Source organism: Schistocerca cancellata, chromosome 1 (assembly GCF_023864275.1).
Source record: "Schistocerca cancellata isolate TAMUIC-IGC-003103 chromosome 1, iqSchCanc2.1, whole genome shotgun sequence".
In the NCBI taxonomy this organism is placed as follows: domain Eukaryota; kingdom Metazoa; phylum Arthropoda; class Insecta; order Orthoptera; family Acrididae; genus Schistocerca; species Schistocerca cancellata.
In genome coordinates, this window is record NC_064626.1 from 597600174 (window position 1) to 597613801 (window position 13628).

General features: G+C 38.1%; 1 protein-coding gene across 1 annotated transcript in view; it reads right to left on the bottom strand.

Moving 5' to 3' along the window:
* LOC126089129 (DNA-directed RNA polymerase III subunit RPC1) overlaps positions 1-13628 on the bottom strand; it is a 217641-nt gene that overhangs the window by 67521 nt on the left and 136492 nt on the right. Inside the window, exon 17 of the mRNA XM_049906890.1 lies at positions 3395-3503. Within this exon, the coding sequence (XP_049762847.1) occupies positions 3395-3503 (109 nt within the window). The remainder of the gene's footprint in view (positions 1-3394; positions 3504-13628) is intronic.

The window sequence follows — 13628 nt, forward strand, 5'->3', positions numbered from 1 at the left end:
TGAAAAAAGTGACCTAACAAAAATTAGCTACTGCAACAGTTACAAAAATAAACCCTTTCTTTATGTTCTGCAACAATTTTAGGGTTCCATACCTCAATCGGTACAAAACAGAACTCTTATGGGGTCACCCTGTTGTCTTTCTGTCAGTATGACTAAATGTTATACACCCTTTTTCTCAGGAACAGGTAAACATATAAAGTTAAAATTTATGTTACTAACTAATGTATACGGTCCCTTGACAGTGCAAAAAACTGATCCTCTAAGTCAATACAATCGAAAGTTATGGGCATTTATGTCACACGTTTTGACACTCTCACTCACTCATCAAAACATGTATGATACTTCCTGTTGACCTAGAATTATGACATTTGGCAAGAGACTGCACACTACAGCCAAAGGGAAAAATCCAAAAATTGTTAATTTGTAATTAGATCATGCAAAAAAAATTCATCATTTGTTATCAGAATGGCTGCCCATCCATTTGTTAAGACCCTTTCTTCAAAAACGGGCTACATAACAAATTGAAATTTATTTCACATACTAAGTCAATGGATCCTTGCTGGTATAATAAATGTAAGGGTCTAAGTCAAAGCAACCAAAAGATACACCCATTTCTGTCACATATTTTGATTCTCACAAACCCACCAATCAAAACATACTGGTCTAGAATAATGAAATTTGCAAGAAGCAAGGTTTTACAGTATAACCAAAGGGAAAAATTATAAAAATAATTATATTACTAATTATATCACATGAGGAAGAAAAATTGTCATTTGTTATCGAACCGTCTGTCCCCCCCCCCCCCCCCCCCCCCCCCCATCTGTTAAGACCCTTTTCTCTCAGAAAGGGATGGATGTATCAGCTTGAAACTTATGTCACATTCTGAGGTCTATGGTTCTTCAGTGGTCAAAAAAGTTCAGATTCTAAGTCAATACAGTCAAAAGATATGGCCATTTATTCCACACATTTTGAGAGTTGCACACTCACACATTAAAACCTACAGGGTACTTCCCATTAATGTAGACTTACAAAACTTTCACAATAAGTGAGGTTTCACAGTACGGCTTCAAACTTGAAATAAAAACATTCTTGAAAGTCTTGGAATTCCTAGGATCAATATCTTGTATCAATGTTAATAACAGGCAAAAATTGTCATGATTTGTACGAAACCCTCAGTGTATGAGTCCTGCTTGCACCATGTCAATTTATTTAATTATCAACTAATATTTACTGGATATGTTCTTATGAAAAAATATCCACATTCTGAACATTGTGGCATTCTTCAAAGCAATAAAGGAAATAAACATATGTTACTGAATGCTACCTTTCTGTACTGAAGATCAACTTCACAATTTTCAATACTATTATTTTTGAAACACCCAGTACACTGTCTGTTCAATGATTATTTTATCTGCAGTTATCACAGTCAGCTATCAACATACTTCATGTAAAATAAAAACAAAAAAGAACACCAACAGTTTCCACTTGATGATTTTTGAGAATGAAATGTATTCTAGAATCATATCCCACCTGATCAACAATAATAACCTCAGTATATCACAATTTGGATTTCAGAAGAATTGCTGTACTGAGAATCCAGTTTACACATTCACTCACCAAATTTTACAGGCATTAAATAATAAAACAGCACTGGTTGGTATTTTTTGTCATCTATTTAAGGGATCTGACTGTATGAATCAAAATATTCTCCAAAATATATGGAAGTGTTACAACCACTCAATGGATAATAAAATATATAACCAAAAGAATCCACAAAGTTGCACTCCGTAATTCAACTAATGTAATCAGGTGAGATTCCTCAGACTGGGAAGCAATCGTGTTTTTGAGTTCCCGAAGGCTCAATTGTAGGTCTGCCATTGTTCCTCATATATGTGAACAATCTTCTGTTTAACATAAAAACAAGCAGAATTAGTTCTTTTGGTGGATAATAGCAGTATTATAATGAATCCAAGCATACATACAGCAACAGAACAAATGGTACACATTGTTCTTAAAAGCCTCATTGACTGGTTTTCTGTGAATGGTCTCACCCTCAATTTCAAAAAGACACAACACAGTGCTACACATTCAGGGGTACTACAACAAAGATAAGGGTAACACATGGTGAGGAAATAATAGATAGGGTGGGAACTTCAAAAATGTTAGGGATCTGTACTGATAAGAATTTAAACTGGAAAAAACACATTTTGGAACTCCAAAAACAACTCAGTTCTGCCACATTTGCAATTAGAATCACTGCAAAACTTGGACAGAGACAAATCAATACGTGGACATATTTTGATTGTAATACCACCAACTGTGACTATGGTGAACCACAGACCATGGAGCACCTACTGGATTGTCAACTATGCCCTGCATATTGCAGAGAAGAAGATCTGCTTGTGACACCAGGCACAGCTGAAGTTATAAGGTTTTCTTCAAGAGTAGTATAGCTTGGTAGTTGTTTGTCTCAATTGCTCGTAGTGATAATTAGCATGTACTGTATTTGTTTTCTGATTCGAATAAATAATAAATAAATAATATGCAATAATGCTCTGTGGTACCTCATCTTTAAGAACGAGTCTTCATCTCTAAAAAACATGCTGTAGGAATACTATGTGGTGCTCACTAATGATCAATTTGTAGAAATCTATTTAATGAATTAGGTATTTCGACTACTGTTTCTGGATTTATTCTCTTGTGAAGTTTGTTGTAAATAATCACTGCAGTTTATAAGGAACAATATGTACAAAATTGGGACGAAAAAATGGCATTCATTACTTCACATTAGGGTTGTCTTTAGCACGAAAAGGGGTTGCAATTATGCAGCCAAAATTTTTATCACTTAGCCAAAGATATAAAATGTCTCACAGACAGCAGAGTAAAATTTGAAAACAAACTAAAGACGTTCCTTGCTGACAATTACTACTACTACTACTACTACTACTACTACTACTACTCTGTAATAGAATTTAGTATTGTAACATGTAAAAGGTGGAGGGTAGGAATTACTAACTATAAAAAATTAGCATGTAACCATATTTACAAATTAATTTCTGATGTCAAAGTAAAATGACTCATTCCATATCATATCATTATGATTTGTCATGCAAATGATCCATGGAACATGGAACTAAGGAGAGTAAGTTGCCGAAAACTGTTGGCTAAAAATGAAAAATTTTCGTAATATGTCAACAAAGTGTTTCTTTCTCTAATTGTTTTCATGTTCCGTCAAGCAAAAAGAGGAAATTCAATTAATGTTACTACCATCTTTTCATCTTTCCTATCAAGTACATTGGATCAAGCCCTACAGTTTCTTTCTTTTATTGTTTTCATGTTCTGTCAAGCAAAAAGAAGAAATTCAATTAATGTTACTGCCATCTTGTAATCTTACCTTCCATATATGTTGGATCAAGACCATCTCCTCCATAAAGAAACTGCACAATGTCACCAACTGAATTGCGCACTGTCATATCATAATGCAGACACAGATCTTCCAAGGACTGAAATAAAATCAACTCTTACAGTAATCAATAGCAATAAAAATTAAAATTATGTCTGTTATTATAGGTTATCTGTCTTGAGCTGACAAACATATTAATATTATGTATTCTGATATCATATAGTAATAGTTTCTCCGCAGAATATTAAAAACAAACTAGACATGTATTTGATGACAAACATCTGTTTCAACAATTAACAGAATTTATAAGCAAAAGGTACTTTTATATAACATAATAAGTTTCATATCAGACAAATGGAACTATTATTGATCAGTATCAGTCAGAGTTTACTAAATGTAAAGGTTAATCAAAGGTTAATGAGCTTATCACAAAGGAAGTAATAACAGCAGTCATAGAAAGAAAACGAAAAATAGTTCTTTTTCTACAGTGTAGCGCATTAATAAAAAACTTAAAGAAGAAAATGCTCTAATCATAAAATCACAAAGGCAATTCTTCTGTTATCTTAAGTAAAAAATTACTATGTGAATAAAACAGAATTCTTTTCTGATAACATTCATACCATCAGCAAGGACCCCACTACTACTAACTTCACTAAAGAGCTTAATGAGGCTTTTGATTCCAGCAACTCCCTCTTCTCTCCCAAAGACCCTGTTAGATTATTAAGCTTGAATCCTGAGACACCAATTTTACATTCACAAGTTAAGATTCATTAAAATAATTGCCCTATTTGTCCAATCATTAATGGAATTGGTGGTCCTGGACGTTTCCTGTCCAAGAAATTACTAGTTGTTCTCAAGAAATACTATACATAGACGACGACATTCTCTGTAAGAAATGAGAGAGAGATTATCAGTTCTCTAAAAAATGTAATGTTTCCTCCTGGCCATGCACTTGCATCTTCTGAAATTACAAGCCTCTACACTAACATTCCTAAAGAGGTGAAGCTCTGTATTATTGAAGACAATTTCAACAAGTACAAGAAACTGCATTCCAATTAAATTAAAGAATTAATAAGATTTTTGGAGAATCTTTCTATAGTACAACTACTTAAGTTTCAATTGTCAGTTATGTCAACACGAAAAAGGCCTTGCTATGGGGAAATGCCTAACTGGATTTCTAGTTGACATCTTCATTAATTTTGTTGAAATACATTTTTTTAATTCCCACTCCACTCTACTCAATATCTTTTCTTTCTACAGAAGATATGTTGATGATACCACCACTGCATTCAAAGGAGAAAACCAACATAATGAACTGAGTTTCCTGGACCTGAAACTATGTTTAGTACATGTTAAAGTTAACTTTGATATTTACAAGAAAGGCACCACAACATATAACATCATGATGGCTTTTCTTGTCATTTTCACGGCACGAGTGGAGTGATGGAAGTAGAGGGAGTGAAAGCAATTTTTTCCAGATCACAGGAGTGGTATAATGTACGATACACTAACTATCTACGAGATGGTGATTCTAAGGGATATAAAGCTGTAGAGGAACTTAAACCTTATGGCAATGAAATGCACATTAAAAAACTTAAGTGCATTGGACATGTGCAGAAGCGCATGGGGGATCACTTGTGCAAACTAAAGCAGACATTAGGATCCCAGAAGCTTAGTGATGGTAAGACCCTTGGAGGAAGAGGAAGATTGACAGACGTAGCAATTGATAGATTGCAGAGGTATTATGGGTGTGCAATTAAGCAAAATACAAGAATCATTGAGCATATGAGGAGAGCAGTATAGGCATTATTTTTTCATACTGCATCAAGCATAAGAAACTGCATTCCAATGAAATTAAAGAATTTATACGATTTTTGGAGAATCACCTCACATGTGATGACTCATGGTGTAAGTACCAATCAGGAAAGGAATATGCCCATAAAAACAGTTTGCCAAATGCTGTAATTTATGTAATTAAGCCCATATTCAGAGATTTATCACAGCCAAGTTTATTGGAAAAGTGTTTACACGGGAAAACACAAAATCCAAATGAAAGTGTAAGTAACTTAATTTGGATTTAGATTCCCAAAAGAGAATTTGTGCAGATAAAAACATTGCGTTTTGCAGTGTACAATGCAGTGGCAACATACAATGAAGGAAACATTATCGAATGTGATGTGCTGAAATGTGTAGGTTTCCAACCAGTACACAACACGATTTCCACAATGCGCCTAATTGATGAAGAAAGACTAAGAGGTGCAGGAAGAAGAGACAAAAGCCTACAACATGCATCAAAAGGGAAGAAAAGACCAGTGAAATTGAAACTAACCTGGAAAAAAAAAGGATGCTGATAATCCATCATATGGGGCAGGAAAGTATTAAAAAAACTTTGAAAGCCATTTCCCGTAACATTAAAATTTTGATCTGATTTGTGCTCCCTGCCGCCGTTGGATAAGCAGCTGCCAGCAGCAAGTCGTATACTTCTAGCTCACTTATGTGTTACATAGTTTAATTCTTAATTTCTTTGCATGTTTTTGGATACTTGCATTGTTTACTTCATAAATTTCGGGCATATTATAGTATTTGAGAGTTGTAGCACCGCGCTTTAGTACCTGAATAGTGTAAATTCGCATAGTCGTTTGTCTTCTGTTTTTGTTTTAACAGCCAGTGTCGGTTGGTCACAGCCAGTGTGCTCCCTGCCACCGTTCGATAGTAGCTGCCAGCAGCAAGACGTATACTCCCAGCTCACTTATTTGTTACATAGTTTCGTACAGGAGGTGTAATTTCGAGTTTTAGTTACTGTAATCGTAAATTCAGGCAGATTGTAGCACAGTCGTTAGGCATTTGTACAGGTCAGTTCATACATTCTTTGCATGTTTCCTTGCATTATCTAGGCACGGACTCGTGTTTCAGTAACTGTTGTTCAACCTTGATTAGAATGGACAGGGACTGTGATTGCTGTGTTCGGATGAGGGCTCAGTTGGCATCCCTTTGTTCACAGTTGCAGGCGGCGCTGACTTCGGTCGTGCAGCTTGAGGCTGTTGCCAATGGGCACCACTGTGGGGAGCCGGACTTGGGTATCACGGGGATGTCAACCTCGTCCCGTCTGTCCCCAGATTGGTCTGCCGCTGTGGTTGCCCCAGTTGCTGCCCGCAGTGGGGCTGAGCCCTCGCCTGTGGTTGATTGGGAGGTCATTCCAAGGCGCGGCAGGCAGCGAAAGACGTTCCCGGAGGCTGATCAGAAAGCCTCCCCGGTGCATCTGACAAACAGTTTTCAGGTACTGTCTCTGGCTGAGCCAGATGCAGCTGCCTGCCCTGTTTCAGAGGATGATTCTCAGCCTTCAAGGTCCGGGCAATCGCAGAGGGTGGGCTTATTGGTAGTTGGGAGCTCCAATGTTAGGCGCTTAATGGTGCCCCTCAAGGATATGACGGCTAAGGAGGGGAAGAAATCCAGTGTGAACTCCGTGTGCATTCCAGGTGGAGTCATTCCTCATGTGGAAAGGGTCCTTCCGGATGCCATAAAGAGCACAGGGTGCAGCCAGCTGCAGGTGGTGGCACATGTTGGCACTAATGACGTGTGTCGCTTTGGATCTGAGGAAATTCTCTCTGGATTCCAGCGGCTATCTGATTTGGTGAAGGCTGCCGGTCTTGCTTACGAGATGAAGCCAGAGCTCACCATCTGCAGCATCATTGACAGAACTGACTGCGGTCCTTTGGTGCAGAGCTGGGTGGAGGGTCTGAATCAGAGGCTCAGACGGTTTTGCGACCATGTTGGCTGCAGATTCCTTGAATTGCGCCATAGGGTGGTGGGGTTTCGGGTTCTGCTGTTTAGGTCAGGAGTTCACTACACTCAGCTGGTGGCTACATGGGTAGCGGAGGCTGTGTGGCGTGGACTGGGCAGTTTTTTAGGTTAGAAGGCCTCGGGAAAGTACGGGGTGGGCTGCAATCTCAAAGGGTGCATGGCAAATACAGGACGTGCTTGGATCAAGGAACAGTCAGAATTGTAGTTGTAAGTTGTTGTTGTTGTGCTGGGAGAGTCCTGGAGCTTCAAGCACTAATAGAAAGCACAGAAGCTGAAATCGTTAAAGGGGCAGAAAGCTGGCTAAAGCCTGAGATAAGTTCTGCAGAAATTTTTACGAAGTCTCAGACGGTGTTCAGGAAAGATAGAGTAAGCAGAATTGGTGGTGGAGTGTTTGTGTCTGTCAGTAGTGGTTTATCTTAAAGTGAAGTCGAAGTAGATACTCAGTGCGAATTGGTATGGGTGGAGGTTATACTTACCAGCCGAACTAAGTTAGTAACTGGCTCCTTCTACCGACCCCCAGACTCAGATGATATAGTTGCTGAACAGTTCAGAGAAAATTTGAGTCTTGTAACAAATAAATACCCCACTCATACGGTTATAGTTGGTGGGGACTTCAACCTTCCCTCGATATGTTGGCAAAAATACTTTTTGAAAACCGGTGGTAGGCAGAAAACATCTTCCGAGATTGTCCTAAATGCTTTTTCTGAAAATTATTTCGAGCAGTTAGTCCACGAACCCACGCGAATTGTAAATGGTTGCGAAAACACACTTGACCTATTAGCCACAAACAATCCAGAGCTAATAGAGAGCATCATGACTGATGCAGAGATTAGTGATCACAAGATCGTTGTAGCTAGGCTCAATACCCTTTCTTCCAAATCCACCAGAAACAAATGCAAAATAATTTTATTTAAAAAAGCGGATAAAGTGTCAGTAGAAGTTTTCCTAAGAGGGAATCTCCATTCCTTCCGAACTGACTATGCAAATGTAGATGAGATGTGGCTCAAATTCAAAGATATAGTAGCAACAGCAATTGAGAGATTTATACCTCATAAATTGGTAAGAGATGGAACTGATCCCCCATGGTACACAAAACAGGTCCGAACGCTGTTGCAGAGGCAACGGAAAAAGCATGCGAAGTTCAGAAGAACGCAAAATCCCAAAGATTGGCTAAAATTTACAGACGCGCGAAATTTAGCACGGACTTCAATGCGAGATGCCTTTAATAGGTTCCACAACGAAATATTGTCTCGAAATTTGGTAGAAAATCCGAAGAAATTCTGGTCGTATGTAAAGTACACAAGTGGCAAGACGCAGTCAATACCTTCGCTGCGCAGTGCCGATGGTACTGTTACCGATGATTGTACCGCTAAAGCGGAGTTATTGAACGCAGTTTTCCGCAATTCCTTCACCAGGGAAGACGAAAGGAATATTCCAGAATTTGAAACACGAACAGCTGCTAGCATGAGTTTCTTAGAAGTAGATACCTTAGGGGTTGCGAAGCAACTCAAATCGCTTGATACGGGCAAGTCTTCAGGTCCAGATTGTATACCGATTAGGTTCCTTTCAGATTATGCTGATACAACAGCTCCCTACTTAGCAATCATATACAACTGCTCGCTCACCGATAGATCTGTACCTACAGATTGGAAAATTGCGCAGGTCGCACCAGTGTTTAAGAAGGGTAGTAGGAGTAATCCATCGAACTACAGACCTATATAATTGACGTCGGTTTGCAGTAGGGTTTTGGAGCATATACTGTATTCAAACATAATGAATCACCTCGAGGGGAACGATCTATTGATACGTAATCAGCATGGTTTCAGGAAACATTGTTCTTGTGCAACGCAGCTAGCTCTTTATTCGCACGAAGTAATGGCCGCTATCAACAGGGGATCTCAAGTTGATTCCGTATTTCTAGATTTCCAGAAAGCTTTTGACACCGTTCCTCACAAGCGACTTCTAATCAAGCTGCGGGCCTATGGGGTATCGTCTCAGTTGTGCGACTGGATTCGTGATTTCCTGTCAGGAAGGTCGCAGTTCGTAGTAATAGACGGCAAATCATCGAGTAAAACTGAAGTGATATCAGGTGTTCCCCAGGGAAGCGTCCTGGGACCTCTGCTGTTCCTGATGTATATAAATGACCTGGGTGACAATCTGAGCAGTTCTCTTAGGTTGTTCGCAGATGATGCTGTAATTTACCATCTAGTAAGACCAGTATCAGTTGCAAAGCGATTTAGAAAACATTGCTGTATGGTGTGGCAAGTGGCAGTTGATGCTAAATAACGATAAGTGTGAGGCGATCCACATGAGTTCCAAAAGAAATCCGTTGGAATTCGATTACTCGATAAATAGTACAATTCTCAAGGCTGTCAATTCAACTAGGTACCTGGGTGTTAAAATTACGAACAACTTCAGTTGGAAAGACCACAGAGATAACATTGTGGGGAAGGTGAGCCAAAGGTTGCGTTTCATTGGCAGGACACTTAGAAGATGCAACAAGTCCACTAAAGAGACAGCTTACACTACACTCGTTCGTCCTCTGTTAGAATATTGCTGTGCAGTGTGGGATCCTTACCAGGTGGGATTGACCGAGGACATCGAAAGGGTGCAAAAAAGGGCAGCTCATTTTGTACTATCGCGTAATAGGGGAGAGAGTGTGGCAGATATGATACGCGAGTTGGGATGGAAGTCATTAAAGCAAAGACGTTTTTCGTCGCGGCGAGATCTATTTACGAAATTTCAGTCACCAACTTTCTCTTCCGAATGCGAAAATATTTTGTTGAGCCCAACCTACATAGGTAGGAATGATCATCAAAATAAAATAAGAGAAATCAGAGCTCGAACAGAATGGTTTAGGTGTTCGTTTTTCCCACGCGCTGTTCGGGAGTGGAATGGTAGGGAGGTAGTATGATTGTGTTTCGGTGAACCCTCTGCCAAGCACTTAAATGTGAATTGCAGAGTAATCATGTAGATGTAGATGTAGATCTTTGAGGAACATTTTTTTCAAAAACTGCTGACAGTATGTCAATGAAATTTATACACAATATATTGTTTACTTCTTTTCCTTCATTTTTATAACAAATTGTAAAAAAATATTGTATAATTCAAGAGTCATAGAAGAAAAAGAGCAAAATTTTAGAGAAAAAAATAAGCATCTGTTTAAAAAAATTGTAAAACAAAAACCAATAAATATTTCTTAATATGGCATTATAACTTTGTAGAGAAATATTCACTGAACATGTAGTCCAAATTTCAGAGCAATATGTTTAATGGTTTTAGAAAAAATGTTCCTTCTATTTGCTACAATTAACATGGAGGAGATATGTTGTTCCGGATCCCCTTAAGCACAAATTGGCTCTTTTTCCCACTACACTTGACTGTATCATTGAGGCGCTGGTACCCCCGTCTGCTATTGCTATAGAACTTAATATCTTAAAGTATATAACCCGACAAAAACGAATATCAAGCAAACTTTGTATAAAAACTTTATAATAATAAAACCAATAAGAATTCTCTGCACTCAACAAAAATGGCCTTACTGTTAAGAAATACACTAAAATCCCACTTTTAGGTGACACTGCGTATCATATAGCTAATTTATTTAAAAATGTGATTTCACTGTGTCCTCTACCACCAACAATGGTGCCAAGTTGCTCTTAATACATAATGAAAAGCCTCCAACTGACAAATTTCTCAAATCTGGAGTACATAAAATATAATGTAATATATGTCTGAGCTTTTACATAGGGCAAAGAGGGAGGACATTTAAAGCCCACTTGCTTAACAAAATCAGCAAAAATTTATGTAATTTAACTTTTGCAGAACACCTCAAAACAGAGAAAGAGCCTCTTCCTTCTGTGTCCTTGCTTAACATGGAAATTTTGCATATAGTTGACAAGGACTACAAAGTGAACCATTTAAAAGAATTTGAAATATATGAACACTACTACCTGAATTCAAAAGATTTGTTGAATGATCAACTTGCATTAAAAAACAGGCACTATTTTGATTGCATGTCATCTCCTATAAAATTTGAAATCAGACCATTCCTTTGATACATATTACAACTACGTGCCACGGTTTCTTTTTCTCGCGTGTATTGTATATAACTTTCTTATATACCTCATTTATATTTTTTATATATGCTTTTGTGTATATTCCTTTGTTGGATGCGAGGTCCACCAGTTATGCAAAACACTGTTTTTTCTCGATACCCAAACATGTTTCAGCACCACTGTGCCATCATCAGTGGGTTTTCGTTTTTATTTATTCTGCAATGTGAATATTTTTGTTAAATGATTATAAAATTATATGCATCTTTGGTTCAAACAACAGATCGTTTCTTTTTGTAAATACCTTTATTTTGGTGTGCATGAATTTTCTGGACCACTTGTGTGCCAGTTACTACAGGTAGCTTGTCATCTGCAACCAAACGATGTTGATGAGAAAGTTTTTTGCGGGGAGTCTTCTAGGATGTAATTTAGTTTGTTGCAATGTTTTCACACCTATATTCGTTTTTACTTACTTTTCGTGTGGCGAGCACTTCCATTCTCCACATCATGCTGAGGTGTAATGATGCACACGTAACTATAACAAGTATTTTCCACAAATAATGTAGTAAAACACTTTTCACTTCACCAAAACACAGTGTGATTGTGGTTTGTTGTGTGTCCCAGCCCAGCCAGTGTTCATTTTTTCACCAGAGAGTTCGGCGCCAAATTTGAATTTTGTTTGCATTTTATCTTTGTGTGTGTGTGTGTGTGTGTGTGTGTGTGTGTGTGTGTGTGTGTCCCCGCACGTGTATGTGTTTTCTGTGCACTTCTTAGCTGTGTGTGTTGTCTTTTATATGGTATTCCTTTTGTGTGTAAGTGATGCATCTTTGCAGATTTTAGTGTATCTATTATTTGTGTGTGTGTGTGTGTGTGTGTGTGTGTGTGTGTGTGTGTGTGTGTGTGTGTAGACTTTATCTGTTTGTGCTATTTTCATTTGTAAAGTTCCTTTAATGTGTTAAATAGTGTGCCCTTGCAGAGTGCAGTGTGTTCGTTTAAGACCTGTTTTCCTTCTGCTATTGCCTTCTGTATATGGAAGTTTTCCTCAATGGTTCAGTTTGCTGTGGCTGTGTTTTAGTATTCTTAAGTCTGTTGTTGGCTACAATGTGGTCAGCAAATGTACTATGAAAGCTGATGCTTTTTAAAGTTCTGATATGTTCTGAATATCTGGTTTTGAAGTTTCTGTATGTCTTTCCTATGTACACTGACTGGCAAGTGTTGCATGTGAGTTCATATATTCCTGATCTGTTAAATTTATCCATGGGTGTTTCTTGTGTTCTGATCTGTTTCTGTGTTGTGTTCTCCATCCTGTATCCTATTTGGAGTCCCTGTTTCTTTAATATGTTGCCTATTCTGTGAACAATCTTGTTATTGTAGGTGAGTATGTGCCACTTCCTTCTAGTCTGTGTGTGCTGTTTCTCTGTTGTGTCTTGTGTGTGGTCATTGTTTGTGTTTTGTGTTGTTCTGTGCTGGGTGTGTGTGTGTGTGTGTGTGTGTGTGTGTGTGTGTGTGTGTGTGTGTGTGTGGTATGTTCCTTTTAGTACTCTCTGTATATCTATTGATTTAACTTGTCTACCATATGGGTAGTATAACCATTTTTTACTGCTAGTTGTTTTATTGTGTTTAGTTCTTGTGTGTAGTTCTGTTTGTTCATGGGTGTTCTGTTTACTCTGAGGAACATGAATCTGAAGTTTGCATGCTTATGTGTCAATGGGTGGTCTGATAGGTTGTGAATGGTGGTGCTTGTGGTTGTCAGTTTCCTGAATATTGTGAAGTTGTGTGTGTTGTTTATTTTATGTATGGTGAGATCTAGGAATTGTAGTGTGTTGTTAGTTTCTGTTTCTAATGTGAAGTTAATTTTTGGGTGTAAGTTGTTTATTTCATTGTGTAGCCGTTGTATGTGTGTATATGGTTCATCAATCAGGCATATTATGTCATTGAATTGACATAACAGTACCAGTTAAGAAGTGCACAAAACACACACACACACACACACACACACACACACACACACACACACAGATAAAATGCAAACGAAATTCAAATTAGGTGCCATACTCTCTGGTGAATGAATGAACACTGACTGGGCTAGGACACACAACAAACCACAATCACACTGTGTTTTGGTGAAGTGAAAGTGTTTTACTACATTATTTGTGGAAAATACTTGTTATAGTTACATGTGCATCACAACATCTCAGCATGATGCGGAAAATGGAAGTGTTGGCCACACGAAAACGTAAGTAAAAATGAATGTAGGTGCGAAAAGTTCACAACAAACTAAATTACATCCTAGAAGATGCGTTAACTCCCAGCAAAAAACTTTCTCATCAACATCGTTTGGTTGCAGATGACAAGCTACCTGCAGTAAC